The 15,168-nt window shown below is 40.3% G+C and overlaps 1 protein-coding gene across 3 annotated transcripts; it reads left to right on the forward strand.

Annotated features, from left to right (window-relative positions):
• Nucleotides 1-949: 949 nt before the first annotated feature.
• Nucleotides 950-12,201, forward strand: tradd (tnfrsf1a-associated via death domain). 3 transcript variants are annotated; one of them, XM_085163387.1, is made up of 5 exons: nucleotides 950-1,083; nucleotides 7,070-7,233; nucleotides 7,335-7,615; nucleotides 8,637-8,800; nucleotides 11,842-12,201. In XM_085163387.1, exons 2-5 carry the CDS (start codon nucleotides 7,083-7,085, stop codon nucleotides 11,930-11,932), a joined length of 687 nt encoding a protein of 228 aa, XP_085019513.1. In that variant the 5' UTR covers nucleotides 950-1,083; nucleotides 7,070-7,082; the 3' UTR covers nucleotides 11,933-12,201. The 3 variants fall into 3 exon arrangements, with proteins under 3 accessions (XP_085019513.1, XP_085019522.1, XP_085019503.1); XM_085163396.1 differs by having other exon boundaries at nucleotides 954-1,083; nucleotides 7,073-7,233; XM_085163377.1 differs by lacking the exon at nucleotides 950-1,083 and having other exon boundaries at nucleotides 7,005-7,233.
• The last annotated feature ends 2,967 nt before the right edge of the window (nucleotides 12,202-15,168 follow it).

The following is a 15,168-nucleotide window of genomic DNA, read 5'->3' on the forward strand; positions in this document are numbered from 1 at the left end:
ATATCATTGCATCTGAATGATAGGAATTTGTTGGCTTAACAAAGCTTCTTTGTTCGCCACTGCAAAAGTGTTTGCAGTACCGACACGTCACACTGTTATCAATTTAGTTATGTGTTAAACATTAGTCTAGATCAGTAAACGTCCATACGTCCATACATCTTCAGCAGGTTCTAGACATCATGTGATCAGGGTGAGTACTAAAGGAGACAGAGTTTTTGCAGCAGTGGTGCTCAGACTCTCCCACTGAGCCTGAGATCCTCCAGACTCTGTGGTGTTCATTAAAAAGCAGTTAAAAACTCACTTTTTTTAGACTTTCTGTAACTTGGTTACATTTTTGTCTTCATGTTTTGATTATTTTGTTGTTATATTTATCTTAAAATAATATTTTTCTTACTATACAAATTAATATAATGAGCTGTTGGCTCAAGACTTTTGCACAGGACTATATACATTCAGATTTAGTTGTGTTAGGCTAAAAGTCCCCCAAAACAAATATATTTAAACAAAATAAAACTTAAAAGCTGAAGCCAGCAGATATATTTGTTCATAAATGACATAAAAGTTCCATTTGATTAATGTTTTTGATTAGATTTCTTAGATCAGTTTCACCTGTGTCTAAATTTCCGGGAAACCTTTGCACCCCTGCATCGTTTTTGTCTGTCAGTGTGACTATGCAAATATGCCTAGTGCATTGTTTTGGTTTTCCCCAGCAGCTGTTTAAATCTGTTAACACACAAAAACCCAGCGAACACAGTAAGAAATTAGACTCGTCAAAGAGCCAGTAAAGTGTTTCAGTGTTTTGGTTCAGGTTTATATTTATGATTAAATGCTAGATGAAATTGTTCGTAAAGGGATTCGTTGAACTACATATGAACGTTTACGTTAAAATGAAAAAAACAAAAAACAAAAAAACCCTCACACACACAAAAAAACACTTCCTTCCCGTCACGATTTTCCTCGTTGATTTCCACCAATCAGAACGCAGCTTGATTGCTGCTCACCCAATGGAAAGCCAGGAAGCTCATACTGTCCGTGTGATTCCACAGAAGGAAGCGTTACCAAACACTTTAACAAAGTTTTAAGGTAAGTTTGAGCCGAGCTTGTCAAAGTGTTACTTCACGGTGAATCAAAGGACCTCCTAGGCAGAAACTAGGCGTGTGGGCTTCCCGAGGCTTTGGGCCGCTTCAGCGGCGTGGCTGCTCGTAGCTTTACGGTAGCTCTATCTATTCTGCGTGACATTTCTCACAGTAACCTCCATCCCTTTCAGTATAAGGCACTGACATTTTAAAACGGAATAGCTATCTTTGCGGTGTTCTGACTCAAACCAATGCAGCTGTCAAACTGTAAAGGTAATCAGCTAGCTCACCTGTACGTACGTGTCGCATAGCAACCACGTCCCCTAGTTTTAAGTTGGACAACAGTTATAGCTTTGACATTAAAGTTACATAGTCTATAATTTGAGTAAACTCTAGGTGTGTTTTCTGTTGTTTCTGTAAGGCTTAATTTATGATGAATTTATAAGCTGTAACCGAAGGTTTTGTTGTTACTTTAAGCTAGGAAACATAGAAATGTAATAAAATATCCTCAGATAGCAACATTTGTTAATGTTTTTGCTTATAATTCAGTGGATCTCGAACTTTTTCTGGCTTGCCTGACTTTAGAAGTCAAAGCTAAAGCTGTAATCGTGATGTACGTATTTATTATACACTTAACTGCGACTTTATTGGATACACCTGTTCTTAACACAAATATCTAATCAGCCAATCACATGGCCTTGTTGATGCTAGAGGCGAATGGGGTGACTGCTTTGAGCTCATAGGAAATTAACAGCAACTGAAATAACCACTAGTTACAACAAAGGTATGCTGGAGAGCATCTATGAAAACATAGCACATCCAACTTGGAAGCAAATAGGCTCAGCTGCACAAGACCATACCAGCAGCAGAGGGCACAGCGAGTGCCACCCTAGCTACGATCAGGAGACCGAGGCTACAGTTCACAGGGGCTCAACAAACCTGAACAACAGAAGATAGGGGGGGAGAAACATTGCCTGGTCTGATGAGTCTTGTTTTCTACTCCAACTTTCAGATGGTAGGGTCAGAATTTGACATAAAAGCATGGATCCATGGCTCAGGCTACTGGTGTAGGAACCATTATTTTAAGTCAGCTTCATTCCACATGTTTACCCAGGTCATCCATACTCGACTTATAGTGGAAGTGCTAGTCATATTCGATGTACAGGGGGATAAATAACTTATTCACAACTAGCCTCCTTTTGTTAATGTAAGTTTGAGTTAGTTCAGATGTGCTAAATGTCATTTTCAGAGATGAACCCCTCACACATTGCGTTGTGTCTCCCTAATTAGAATGATCTAACTTGAAACACAAGAGCCATGCTGAAGAGGGTTTTCTGATACCATGGCAGCCCAAAATTAAAAAGAATCTAAGGCTAAATTGAAAAAATAAATTAATAACTGTTTTAAAGACATTGGAAATAATGTGATCTGATATTCTAAGTAAAAATAAGATAAAAACAAAATCTGAATAAACTGAAAACATTTTCGTGTCCTTTATGAACAGCTAGATAACAAACAGTGAAGGTGGAAAATAACAAATGAACTCTTGAAATTAGTAACTGAAACAGCCGCCTTCAGCAGCCGCGACCTCCGTCAGATGCTTCCTGTAGCAGTTTTTAGAGGCATTCATGATGAAGAGGAGGAATTTCAGATTGTGTTTGGTGTGTTATTAGTCATAGTGTGCTTTTTTTTCCATATAATATTTTGCTGGGAATCAATTCAGAAACCTCAGATATTCCAGAGGAGTTAAATGTTTTTTCTTGCCCCTTAATTCATTACTTACAGTTTACAAACTGTTTATAAACGTGCCTGAGCAAAAATAGTCTGCAAACAAAGTTTATGGTTAATTGAAATGGTTTTGGAAGACCTGCCAAGTTAAGGTGATCAAAAACACAAGTCGCTTCTTATGCGTCTGCATGCAAAACGTGCTCCTCTTATTCATACTGACTGTAAAGAGGAGCCTTCCCAACATGTAAGGCCTCAGGTTTTCCAAACTTCTGCTGAGGAAAATTTGTCCTCTCTAACCAGCAGTTCACTGAAGAAACAAGTCAAACTGAACTTGAAACTTAAAAACACTGTAACCTCGGAAAAACCCACTTGATTTAATCACAGAATGCTGAAGCTTCGGATGATGAATGACCACGAAGGCTCTGATTTTGCCACCCCCTTCTCACAAGGTGAAACCTCTGAATTTTGACAGAGTCAGTTCATTTTTATATCTCTGGATGGTCAGATCACACTGTTACTGTTAAAACTACTTTAAGGAAAGGATCTTTCGGATATGAGGAATCAATATTTCTAGCTGTAGCTGTTTTCCATCAATATTCAGTTGTGTAAATAGCACCTTGTACATCCTCTGGAAACTGGGCTTTTCGTTTTGACGAGCAAACCTCTGATCTTTGATACAGTGACTACAGATAAAGGTCGCATGCTTCACCACATCATTCATTTGTGTGAATTACGTAATTACGCCCTCAGCCACAGAAGCTTGTGTTGTCCACCTTAGCAGGAATAATGAATTTTTTCCACTGGTGTTTCATATTGGGTTGCAAATTTTTGACCCCTCTTCCTTCATGTCCATCAGTTGAAAGATGTTTGAGGGTTTTCCTGCATGTAACAAGTGTTACCTTCACAGGAACAATAACCCTCCCTTTCCTGCCTCTCAGGTCTTCCTTTGTGGATTTGTCGGTGTGCTGAGGATTATTATCATGGGAGGTGATTTGGGGTTTAATATATTGCCAAAGAACACCACAGAATGGACATGCCAAGGATTTAACTACTGGTTGTTGACACTTGAGTCACAGATGTTCCCCCCAGGCTGACATAACCATGTAGGGATGGTCTTTTCCTGACAATAAAGACCTTTTTCTTGCATGACTCCCACACAGGTGTGCCAGACACATGCAACAGAGTTACCTGCAGACCCTGTGATCACATTTTTCAAGGTTTTTTTTTTAGACCAAAAAAAAAAAAGAAGAATTATTTGTGGTCATTTTAAATCTCTTGCCAGACTTGACATCAGATAAATGATATATGGCATGGCGTCACCATGTAGTTGGCATGTTTTGTTTTCCAACAGAGAGCTTTACTAAAAACGCTACAAGTGTAACTTAATGCTGTATCATTAGCCCCGTGTCAGTTATTCTTATATTTATGTATGATGATTAGATGTTAAAAAGCTACATTTATAATTGAAAATGATCGTTTGCAAACTTAGTCAGGGGGGATTACAAAATGTTTTCTGCTTATGCTTTTCAAATGTGAGGACTTTCCATTTTTACCCTTTTATGTCATCTGAATTTATTGTTCGTATTTTTTTTGGACTGGACAAAATGAGCCATTTTTGAATTCGTTTGATTCATGCTTCTGAATCAAAAAATGTTTTGTTACCCAAACACCAAACAAGCTCTCCAGGGAATACTAGAGGTTGGCTTTTGGCAGCAAAGGATGAATTATATATTTTAAGCTCCCGATGATCACTTAATCCTCATCCAGCTGCTAAACTAATCTCACAGTATACTTCCAGTGTACCAGTTGATAGGATAGCAAATAATTACATACTGCCTAAGTCGTTTCCTGTACACCTAGACGCCAAGCATACTGTGATTCAGTAAAATGCGAGGACGTGCACCTAATCCAGCTCAGAGGTTCCTCTTTCCCTGCAGAGCGCTCAAAGTCAGGATGCATAGAGACAGCATTAGCAGGTTTCAGCGGTTCATCCAGGGCACAGGAGTCAGGGGCTGGAGTGGGGGAGGGGAGGGATGAGATTAAACATGTTTTTATGTAATGAGGGTTTCAGAAGGGAGCTGGGGTAAAAAAGGTGGAGTGAGGCCAGAAACATGGTGGATGTATTTTGGCTGCCGTGGGTCGGGGCGGTTAAGTCAGCAGAGGTGATACGGTTTATTATTCCATCACTCTGAGTGAACACGATTAGAAACTGAATCTCCTGCTTCAGATAAAATGAGACGTAGAATTAATGACCACTGATCAAAAATTTAGAGCCTGAATTTGAGATGACGTACGTTTCTCACCACATGTTTTTATTACCTGCTGATGGTGGAGGAACAGTGATTTACACTGGGTTCAAACCTCCTGCTGTGCTGGAGCCTTTCTGTGGAGTTTCATATTCCCTACATCTTCATGGGTTTCTTCTGCATGCTCCGGTTTCACCACACAGTCCAAAGACATGCGTGTTTGAGTAATAGTTGTTTTTATCCCTTAGTCGTAAAAGGCTGATGGGGTATTTTCATTATCCTGCTGAGCGAGTGGGTGGGGGACGTGGACACCCAAGTTTGTTGGGCGATAACGTGATAACTCGAGAACGAAGCAATGGTCTGATACAGCTGGTGTATCTATTAAAAATCTCAGGTGAGTTTGAATCTCATTGACCGTGATCTCAAAGTTAGAGGTCAGTTTTGAAATTGAAAACTTGAAATTTAAATAGGTGCATCTGCTAGGAGGCTGAGCTGCTGCTGTCAGTATTTTTTTTAATTATCTGTGAGTAAGTGTGGATGTCCGTCTCCAAATGTTAGCCCTGTGATGGATTGATCCAGGGTTCACCTTGCCTCTTACCTTGAACCAGTTAAAAAAAAAAATCTATATCCAAAAATGTAGTTAAATGTTTAAATAACACAACAAAACCCAGAATCATTACATTTAAGACAAGAGAAATAAGAGAAAAGGAGAAAATCCTCAAATTTAACAAACAAGAAAACCTACAAACAGGTGATAGAGTAGGGCTCACTGTCTTATTTGTTATGCTAGTGCAAGAAATTGAATATCATTCATGTAATTGAATTTAAAAAAGTAAACTTCCATGTATTCTGTATTCATTACACAAAGCAAATTATTTCAAGACGTGTTTTTGATTAAATTCAGTTGATTATGGTTTATAGCTCATGTAGTGGAATATTGTAGAATATTTAATTTGGATTTCACAGTATATATACACTCTGTTAACCACGTGGTCAAGCACAATCATTAGGAAAAATGCTGAGTTGACAGTTGTCCAGTCGATCATCAACACCCTCCTCACGGAGGATAAGCCATAGAGAGTCATTGCTGTATTGAAGCATATAAACAGAAAGTTGACTGTAAGAATGAAGAGTATTGTAAAATTTGCACCACAATGACAGAAGACTTGAGAGGATTGTAGAGGGGGAAAAAGTGGATTTAAGAACTTCAGAGAATTTCACAAGAAGTGGACAGAGGCTGGTGTCAGTGCATCAAGAGCCACCACATACAGACGTCTTCAGCCGAAAGTAAAACTTGCATTTTATTTGGAAATCAAGGTCCTGGATATGTGAGAAAGAGTGGAGAATCCAACGTGTTTGAAGTCCAGTGTGAAGTTTCCACAGTCTGTGACAATTTAGGGTGCCATTTCATCTGCTGCTGCTGGTGGCGGTCAACACAGTCGTCTACCAGGAGACTTTAGAGCACTTTATCAATCCATCTGCTAACAACCTTTACAGTGATGTCAATTTCCTTTCCCAGCACCACTTAGGACCTGTCCACAGCAATAAAACTACCACCAAATGGTTTGCTGGCCCTGTTTTCACCCTGCTGCATTTACCAGCCAACTCACTTGACCCTAACTCCCACCGCAAGAAATCTACAAAGTAGACGAGAAATACCCAAAACCAAAACACAGACAAGCTTAAGGCCACAATCAAAGCAACCTAGGCTTCAGTAACACCTCAGCAGTGCTACAAGCTGATCGGTTTCATGCCACATTACTGCACTTATGCAGTAATTAGTGGCAAAGGAGCTCAAACCAAGTATCAAGTGTATAAACATGTGGATGTTTCCTTTGTAAATCCTTTTTATTCCCATTGATCTCGGCAAATATTTTACTAATCTCAGATACTTGATTTCATGAGCCATACATTAAAATCAATGAAGTTAAAGCAAAAACAAAGCTTGAAATATTTCACTTTATATTTGATGAATATACAATATATGAAAGTGTACCTTTCTGCATTAATTGTCTCAAGTAGTGTTCAGAGAATGGCGGACAAGACTGTGGATGGAGGTCAATGGACGGGATGCGCAGTCATGTTTCTGCAGTCGCTGTGTCCTGGTGTGAACCTGCTCTCTCTCTACAAAGACCCACAGGGAAAGTTCATCATTTTCAAAGTCATCAAGCTGACACTTACAGGTGAGCCCTCGGTTAGGCATTTCTCATACTGCATGCTCATTAAAATAGAAAAAACCTCTTGTAGGATTTACCTTGATTAATCATAGTCTTCCACTGTTAAGACTCTGCTGGAGGCCTGGGTACATTTGAGATCCTAAAGGTCCATGACGCGGATCCCTTCCTGGGGGTGGAGGTCAAGTTTGTGAATGTGGCAGCATGTCATCAGTTCCTGGAGAGCTACAGCTCTGGAGCAGTGAGGCAGTATCTCTGCCAGCACGCCTGCCGGCTGCTCGCTCTGTCCCAGGAGTTAACTGTGGAAACCCAGCTCAAGGCAGGCACTCATACTCTGGATCGGTGTCTGGACAAGCTGGATCTTTGCCTACAGCACATCCACCTGTCACAGGTAAGGTTGATGTTCCTGTTAAACTGTTCTCCAGTGATTTTAAAGAGGCAAAAGGATTTTAAAAGTAGATCTCATTTCACCTCATCGTGCCTGACACTGGCCGATTTCTAATGGGATTTTTTCTTGCAAGGTAATTTAGCTGCAATGTGAAACCTTTTCACAAAGATTCACACAAGCAGGTTTGTCATAATCATACCTGTTCCTGAAAGCTAACAGCCACACTCTCTCAGTGACAGTTCAGCCTGATCACTTGTTAGAGTTCCACACAGCCAACTGTTGGGAGCAGTTGAGTTTGAGGAGAGGGAGACAAGACAAAAGACACACTGTGGAAGAGAGCCAGAGATTTAATAATAACTAATGATTAAATGCAGAGAGGTGTCAAAACATACAGTGAGTGAAAAGAGACCAGAATGAGGAACACTGCTTCACGGGAAGCCCCCAGCAGTCTGAACCTATTGCAACATAACTAAGAGGGCATTCAGGGATCACCTGATCCATCCGTAGCTATTTGCTTTACCAAGAAGGAAAGTTCTAACCCTAATCTTAAAAGTAGAGAGGGTTTCTGTCTCCTGAATCCAAACTGGGAGGCTGAAGGCTCTGCCTCTGATTCTACTTTTAAATACTCTGGGAATCGCAAGTTAGCCCGCTGTCTGAGAGCAAAGTGCTCTAATGGGGTGATATGCTACTATGAGGTCATTAACATGGGGGGTGATTATTCAAGACCTTGTATGTGAGGAGCAGGATTTTAAATTTGATTCTACCAGAGAGCCAAAGAAGAGAAGCCAATATGGGAAATATCCTCTCTCTTTCTAGTTCCTGTGAGTACTTGCTCTGCAGCATTTTGGATCCACTGAAAATGTAACCACAAAATTTAGCATTTTGAAACAAATAATCTCCTGTTTCTGCCAAATTTAAGCCATGGCCCTTTATTGTAGTCACTATGGCCTTCGGAGAGTGTGCCCACTTTGACGTTCTCATTTATTTTTATTCTGAGGGATTTCTGCCATTTTGTGCCTTTCAGCCGGAGCGCCTGCGCGATGAGGAGATCGATGAGCTCGAGCAGCAGCTGCAGAGTCAGGCCCGCGGTCCTGCCTCACAGTCCGTCACCATCATGCAGGAAGAGTCTCCCGTTCCCAGCAACTGCTTCAAGTTTCAGAACAGAGTGTTTGGTGAGTCGAGACGGTCCTTGTTACTAGTCGTGTGTGTGGTGTGCTGTCCACAGTACATTATTATATCTATATCTATTACAGAGAATATCTATATTCTATATATCTATATTCTCTGTAATTTAACTATCGAGGATGGTCGTTCATTTACAAATGGTGGGTTTACTGCCATCTCCTCGTTCTCTTCATGTGTCTGCAAAAACAATTTTTTTTAAATTCAAGAACCTGACAGAACTTTGTTGATTGACTTTTTTTTTCTCGACAGCACATGAATTCAATACTGTTTCAGATGACTCCCTAATCCAGCCAGTCAGTGGGAAGAGATTAATGACTGCAGATAATGTATTTGGTTTTCATACTTGGACTGATTTCATATTGGGTCAACTAAAATTTGAATTAATAAAAATGCAGGAGATTTGGTGGCTGCCAAACAACTGAAATTAAACACCCAGTGACACATTAAAGCTCTCCTGGGGTTTGTAAATTGATGTTGGTGGTCTTGATGGGGAAAAAGGAAAGTGTGAAAGTACAACAGCAGGGATTTTTGTTAATGAACTGACTGGTCTTTATTAATTGCACCTGATTTTTCAGTACTTTTGATCATGCAAGTGCACAACTTTAAAGCTGCTCTGACCAGTTTTTTCCATACGAACAATCAGATTATACAGCTCACAGGCTATTCGCTGACTTTGCCTGTTTGTTGTTTGGTGCTTAGCAAGTAGTGTTTGCTGCTTGAGACCAGCTGCTTGCTGAAGCAGTGAGCCAGAAAACCAAACCAGTGAACTTAAAGGTGCTAAGTGCGATATGCACTTCAGGAGGTAGTGAAGACATAAAGCTTAAGCTAAGTTAAGATGAACTTTAGACTTGTTAGGACATTGGTCAGCTGGGTAGCACTGTTGCCTCACGTTGAGAAGTCCTGGGTTCAAATCCACCGGTACAGCTCTCCAGATAGCCTGGAGAGGTAGCCTATCCCCCTATGACAGCTGGGACAGGCTCCAGCCTCACATCTCCCTGAATTATAGAAGCGGTTAGGAAAATGAATGAATTTTAGTCTCCAGATGTTTGCTAGTGTTGCTGTGTAACTGTTGAATGTCTAAAGAGCAACTTGCCCACATGGAATAGTTGTAGTTGTGTCAGGTAAAATGCGTGTTTACAGGTGGTATCACTGTCCCCATCTGGCTGAAAATTACTCATTAAAGCTGTTTTATAATCTTAAAGCACATGAAACGAATGAATATGCAGAATCTGCAGCTACAGCTGGCAAAAGGACAGTGCAGTATTAAAGTATGAAAGTCCTGTCGGTGTACATTAAAATTAAACAGTGTGGGGGTGCATCCACTTGAGCTTTTTTCCAGCCGTATGCAATCGGAGCTCTATGTATGTAGAAAAGGGATTTATTAAATGTCAACAGGGAGGTCATACAAGTTCAGGGGTCTTAAACGTTTGCTGGGTGTACCACCAGCAGTGTCATGATACATGACTGGCAGATGCTCTACCTCTCTTCTAGCCTCACAACTGGATGAGCCCTTCTTGTTGACTCTTTGCTCCTGCATTTAAAAGTGGACCAACATGGCTAAATTTCACTTACCTATTAGAAACATGGTTTACATGTTTCGAAAAAATCTGAAGCTTGAAAATAAATGTGGTTAATTTTACAGATGTTTACAGGAGTTTCCAGAGGTGCTGAGTGTCCCTTATGTGTGGCCCTTTATATAAAACAGCAGCCAAACTGACATCAACACTAAATGAGAAGCAAGGAATTAAAAAACAATAGTGTGGATGCCTTAAAGCATCCACACAATAATGCATCATGTACACAAGTCCTATTGGTGTTTAAGTTTGGGTTGAAAGCTGCAGCCTTTAGCTTTTCTCATAGTTATACACTCATAGTGGGGGATGACTGGACATCAGCGGAGAAGGTAACACTGCTGGTCTGAGGATTCAGGTGTGCACTTACTCCTGGAAAACTACAGTATCAATATGAAATACTGTAGTTTTGATTATATGACTATTTAGTTTGCTGTACTAGAGTCAGGTACTATTATTTGCTTAGAGCTCCCTCCCAAGGTGCTCTCACCTGGACATTTTTAGAAAAGCATTTGGAGTTATCAGCTGAAAAGAAACACTACATCAAAAGAGTCAAATGTGTGATTGAAGCAGCCTGCTAAAGACTTTTAAGTAAATTCTTTTAAAACTCTAATTTTTTTGATAAATTGAAATGTGATTCTTCACGTAGTGATGCTGGGATTACTACGCGGAAGTGGAAAAGTTTGGGAAGTGAAAATGTATTTGATTTTGAAAAGTTGTGAGGGTTTAGTGACTTTCTAAATCCACATGCTTCCCACCACCATAAAAAAAAAAAAAAGCACATTAGGTTTATTGGTGATTCTAAAATTGCCCATTGGTGTGAATGAGAGTGGGAATAGTTGAGAGACAAGTGACCTGTCCCACGGGGCACCCCGCCTCCACCCTGTGACAGGCTGGGATTGGCTCCATTGGCTCTGCAGCTGTGAATTGGATAAGCAGTTAAAAACCATGGATTGATGGACTCTGGTTATGTGGAAACATGGAAAGAACGCATAGAATAATTTTTGTCATCTGTGTATAAATACATTTCTTATTAAATGAGCAGTGATTTTTTTTAAAGAAAGTGCTAATTTCTGTTGTCTGGCTGTGTGTTTTTTTTTTTTTTTTCTTTTCTTTTTAGTGGAGTGGGATGATGGGTGTCTTTCATTTAGCTTTATGGTTTCAGCTATTATTAAAATCTTGACTCTCGCTCAGGTTTTTATACCTCAGAGATGGAAACATTGAGGAGTGTTTTTTTTTTTTTTTTTTTTTTTAATTATACATTATTATGTAATGGTTTTAGAGTTCGGCTCACTATCACCCGTGAACTAATAGGAGTTTCGACACCCCTGCCCTAAGTTCTTCTGTGAGAGCTTGCTGTTTACATCTGTTTGTAAAACACTGTTTATGTAATTGTACCTGATTGCGGTTTACATTAATGCTTTCCCTTCATCTTTATCCTGTGGCCCCGTCAGAGGACTCGAATTGCCTGACATCGGCAGATGTGCAAGCTTTTTCTAACGGAGTGGGCCGTCAGTGGAAGCACGTAGGGAGGGCCTTGGGGAAAGAAACTGCCGCGCTCTGAAGGGCCCGGCCATAGACAACCTGGCCTACGAGTAACGAGAGAGAAGGGCTGTATGAGCAAGCCTATCAGCTTCTCAGCCGCTTCATCCAGGCGGAGGGGAGGGCGGCCAGCTGAGCCGACTGGTCAAAGCACTGAGAGGACTGCAAACTCACGAGCCTGGCTGAAAATATTCTGGACCTGCAGGCCGCGAGAGTAACTCTGAGTCTGAGCTGTGAAAACAGAGAAGGGGGGGGCGGAGTCCTCTCTGTGCAAGGAGCAGCGACTTTGTCCTCCCTGCTTATGTTATACACACAGTGTGTTTGTTCTTCACGTCTGTCATCGCAGCATCCCATCCTTCAAATCATCCCCCGTGTGTTCGTGCGTGGTAGGAGTGTGTTGTGGGAGTGTGTGCGTATATTGAATGATTCACGTCTTTGCTTTTCAATTATTAGTATTATTGATAATTGTTTTCAATTTAGTTGAATGATCTGTCATCACTTTTTTAAAAAATGCTGTACATGATTTAATGCACTGTTTAAACTGTTTGTCATCATGTTCTCCTTTTAAAGTCATTTACAGATGGAACCTGTTGGGTCTTCTTTCTAATGAGTGCGAGACTGTTTTTTTTCTCCTACAAAATGGGTGCATTCAAATTAAATGATTGAGGAACAAACAAAAAAAAAGACAAAAAAAAACAAGCTTCATGTTTCTGTTTGATGCATTAGTGTAATTAAACCTGAAAACACCATTTTGTCAAAAGTCCCTCAGGTATAATTTAGTGTTAATCCGCCCTCCCTCTCCACCAGCGCTGGCTGTCACTCACACACGTGCACATGATTGAACTGCTGATGCTGAATGTCTGTGTGTGTGTCACTGCTTGAGTCATGATGTGGGCGCTTCAGGGCGGATCTGAGGTAGGTGTGTGTGTTTTATCTCAGCTTGGCTGTCAAAGATGGATGGAGCTTCTACAGGTTGAGCTCCTGTGCTGGTTTCATTCAGGGTCCACTGTAAAAGAGCCCCTCCCCCACTTTTTTTTTTTTTAACTTGACCATCCATCCAGATGAGATTTGTGGATTAGACGTGTTTATCTCACACACACACACACACACACACACACACACACACACACACACACACACACACACACACTAATGTAATACAGACTCTTCAAATAGACATACATAGTGTCCTAAGTTAAACACACACGTCCCTGCTGCTCCAACTGCTGGTGATAGCTAGGCTGTGTCCTCAGTAATATTTTTGGGAATTTTGTGGGTTTATGGAGTACAGAGGTGTTTACTCCCGCACTGACACGATGTGGCATATGTTGATTTAATCTGACACTGATATTGTTAATACCGTCAAGTGATTTAAATGATATGACTTTTAGGCCTGATGGAGGTTAAAAGATGAATTCAAGAAAACATTTAGATCATAATGATGGAGAATAAAATTAATCCACATAATTTTTTGTGGGTTGGGGTCGGCAGGTGAACAGGTGCGACAACAGGTCAGCCAGTTTGGATACACGTGTTCTTTTTTTTTTGTGGAGCTAAGCCGATGGGATATGTGCAGGATGTGGTTTGGTTGTGTGTTGTCGAAATCAGCAAAGACTTACCTGAAAGAGACTTCATTTGAATGGCTGTGTATGTTTGTTCCAAACCTATAAACAGGCACATGCAAAAAGAACGTTTTTACAGGACTCTGTGTCGTTCTGTGAAAAAAGAAGTAGCTACATCCCTTCTGCTTTCGTGGGAAGCGGTTTGCTGGTCTGGAGCAATCAGTTGTCCAGGTGTGGATGTCTTCAACCTCAATTTGGAGCTTTTAATTATTTCTTTGAACTGTTCTTTTTCCAGGGAGGAATGATTGTATAGAATAAATCTTTAATAACTTACAAAACAAGAATTTGGTGCTAAGAATGAGTCACAATCATACAGATTCAAATATGTACAAACACTGACTTAAAACTTTAAATAGGTGGTGCTAAAGGTTCTACAATGTCTTAAAAACTGACAACACCACCGTTCATTCCCCTTAGTGATAATGATTAACTACAACTGGTATTTTGTCTTTGCTGGCAAAAGGATTTGTTTAACAGCACTCATTGGACTGACCAGTACTCCAAGGAAAGACCTAGGAACTCAATGAAGATCTAAGAAGGAGACTTGTAGACACACAAGTTAGGAAGGTCTCTTGGAGCCAGTTTTAAACAACTGCAGATTGCAAGATCATGAGTTCAAACTATTGTACATAAGTACAAGTTATTCTGATATGTCCTCACTTTACCAAAATCTGGCAGAAGACTCAACCTGTCACCCTCAGATGAGAGGAAATTGTTTAGGATGTTCAGGAACAACCTGGGAGCCACAAGGACTCATGCCTGCCATAAACTGAAAACTTCTGTAACAACAGGGTCTCTGTCCACAGTGAAGCCAGTTTTACATTGTCACGGACTGAAAGGGTGCTGACCAAGAAAAAAAAAAAAAAGTCCCTGCTCTGATCACAAGAGGTATGTTTGGAGGAGGTGAGGCTTTCACTGTAGAACACTGTTCCATATGTCAGCATGGTGATGGCAGCATCGTGTTTTGGGGCTGTTTTGCTGCCACTGGTACTGGTACATTTCACTAAATAAATGGAATAATGTAAAAGGTGATTACCTCCAAATTGTTCAACTTCACCTCAAGGACAGCAGCTAGAAAGTTGAAACTTGGACACAATTGATAAAGCAGGCTAGCATTAAATTTCTGGAATAGTTTTTCCAAAGCCTTGACCTCAACCCTACTTAAAATTTGTGGATTATGCTGAAAACTCAGGTCCATACCAGGACACCATATTAATTCAAATGAACTCTACCAATTCTGCTAAGGATAATGGCTGAGTATACAGACAGAATTATGCCAAAAGTTTTTTGTTGGCTACTAAAAGCATCTGGTTGCAACTTGCTAAGGGACATTAAAGCAATTATTGGGGTGTATATTCGCCAAATTAGTCTTTTAAAGTCATTAAAGATGTATCCTGTACAATTACTCCACCCTAGAAAAAGAACAGTTACAAAAACAATAATTAAAAGCCCCATATTACAGTGACATTTGTATCTATGATGAGTGGATGTAAACTTTTGCCCACTTCCCTGTTTCTGAGAGGGTTTTTTTGTACCTTTCACCACATTAATTTGGGAATTTTTGTTCTTCACATTTTTCCTCATGCAGCTTTTAATGAACTTAAGATCTTAAATGTAAGATTTAAAAAAATTAAAG

This window comes from Neolamprologus multifasciatus, chromosome 1, assembly GCF_963576455.1.
Source record: "Neolamprologus multifasciatus chromosome 1, fNeoMul1.2, whole genome shotgun sequence".
Classification (NCBI taxonomy): Eukaryota; Metazoa; Chordata; class Actinopteri; order Cichliformes; family Cichlidae; genus Neolamprologus; species Neolamprologus multifasciatus.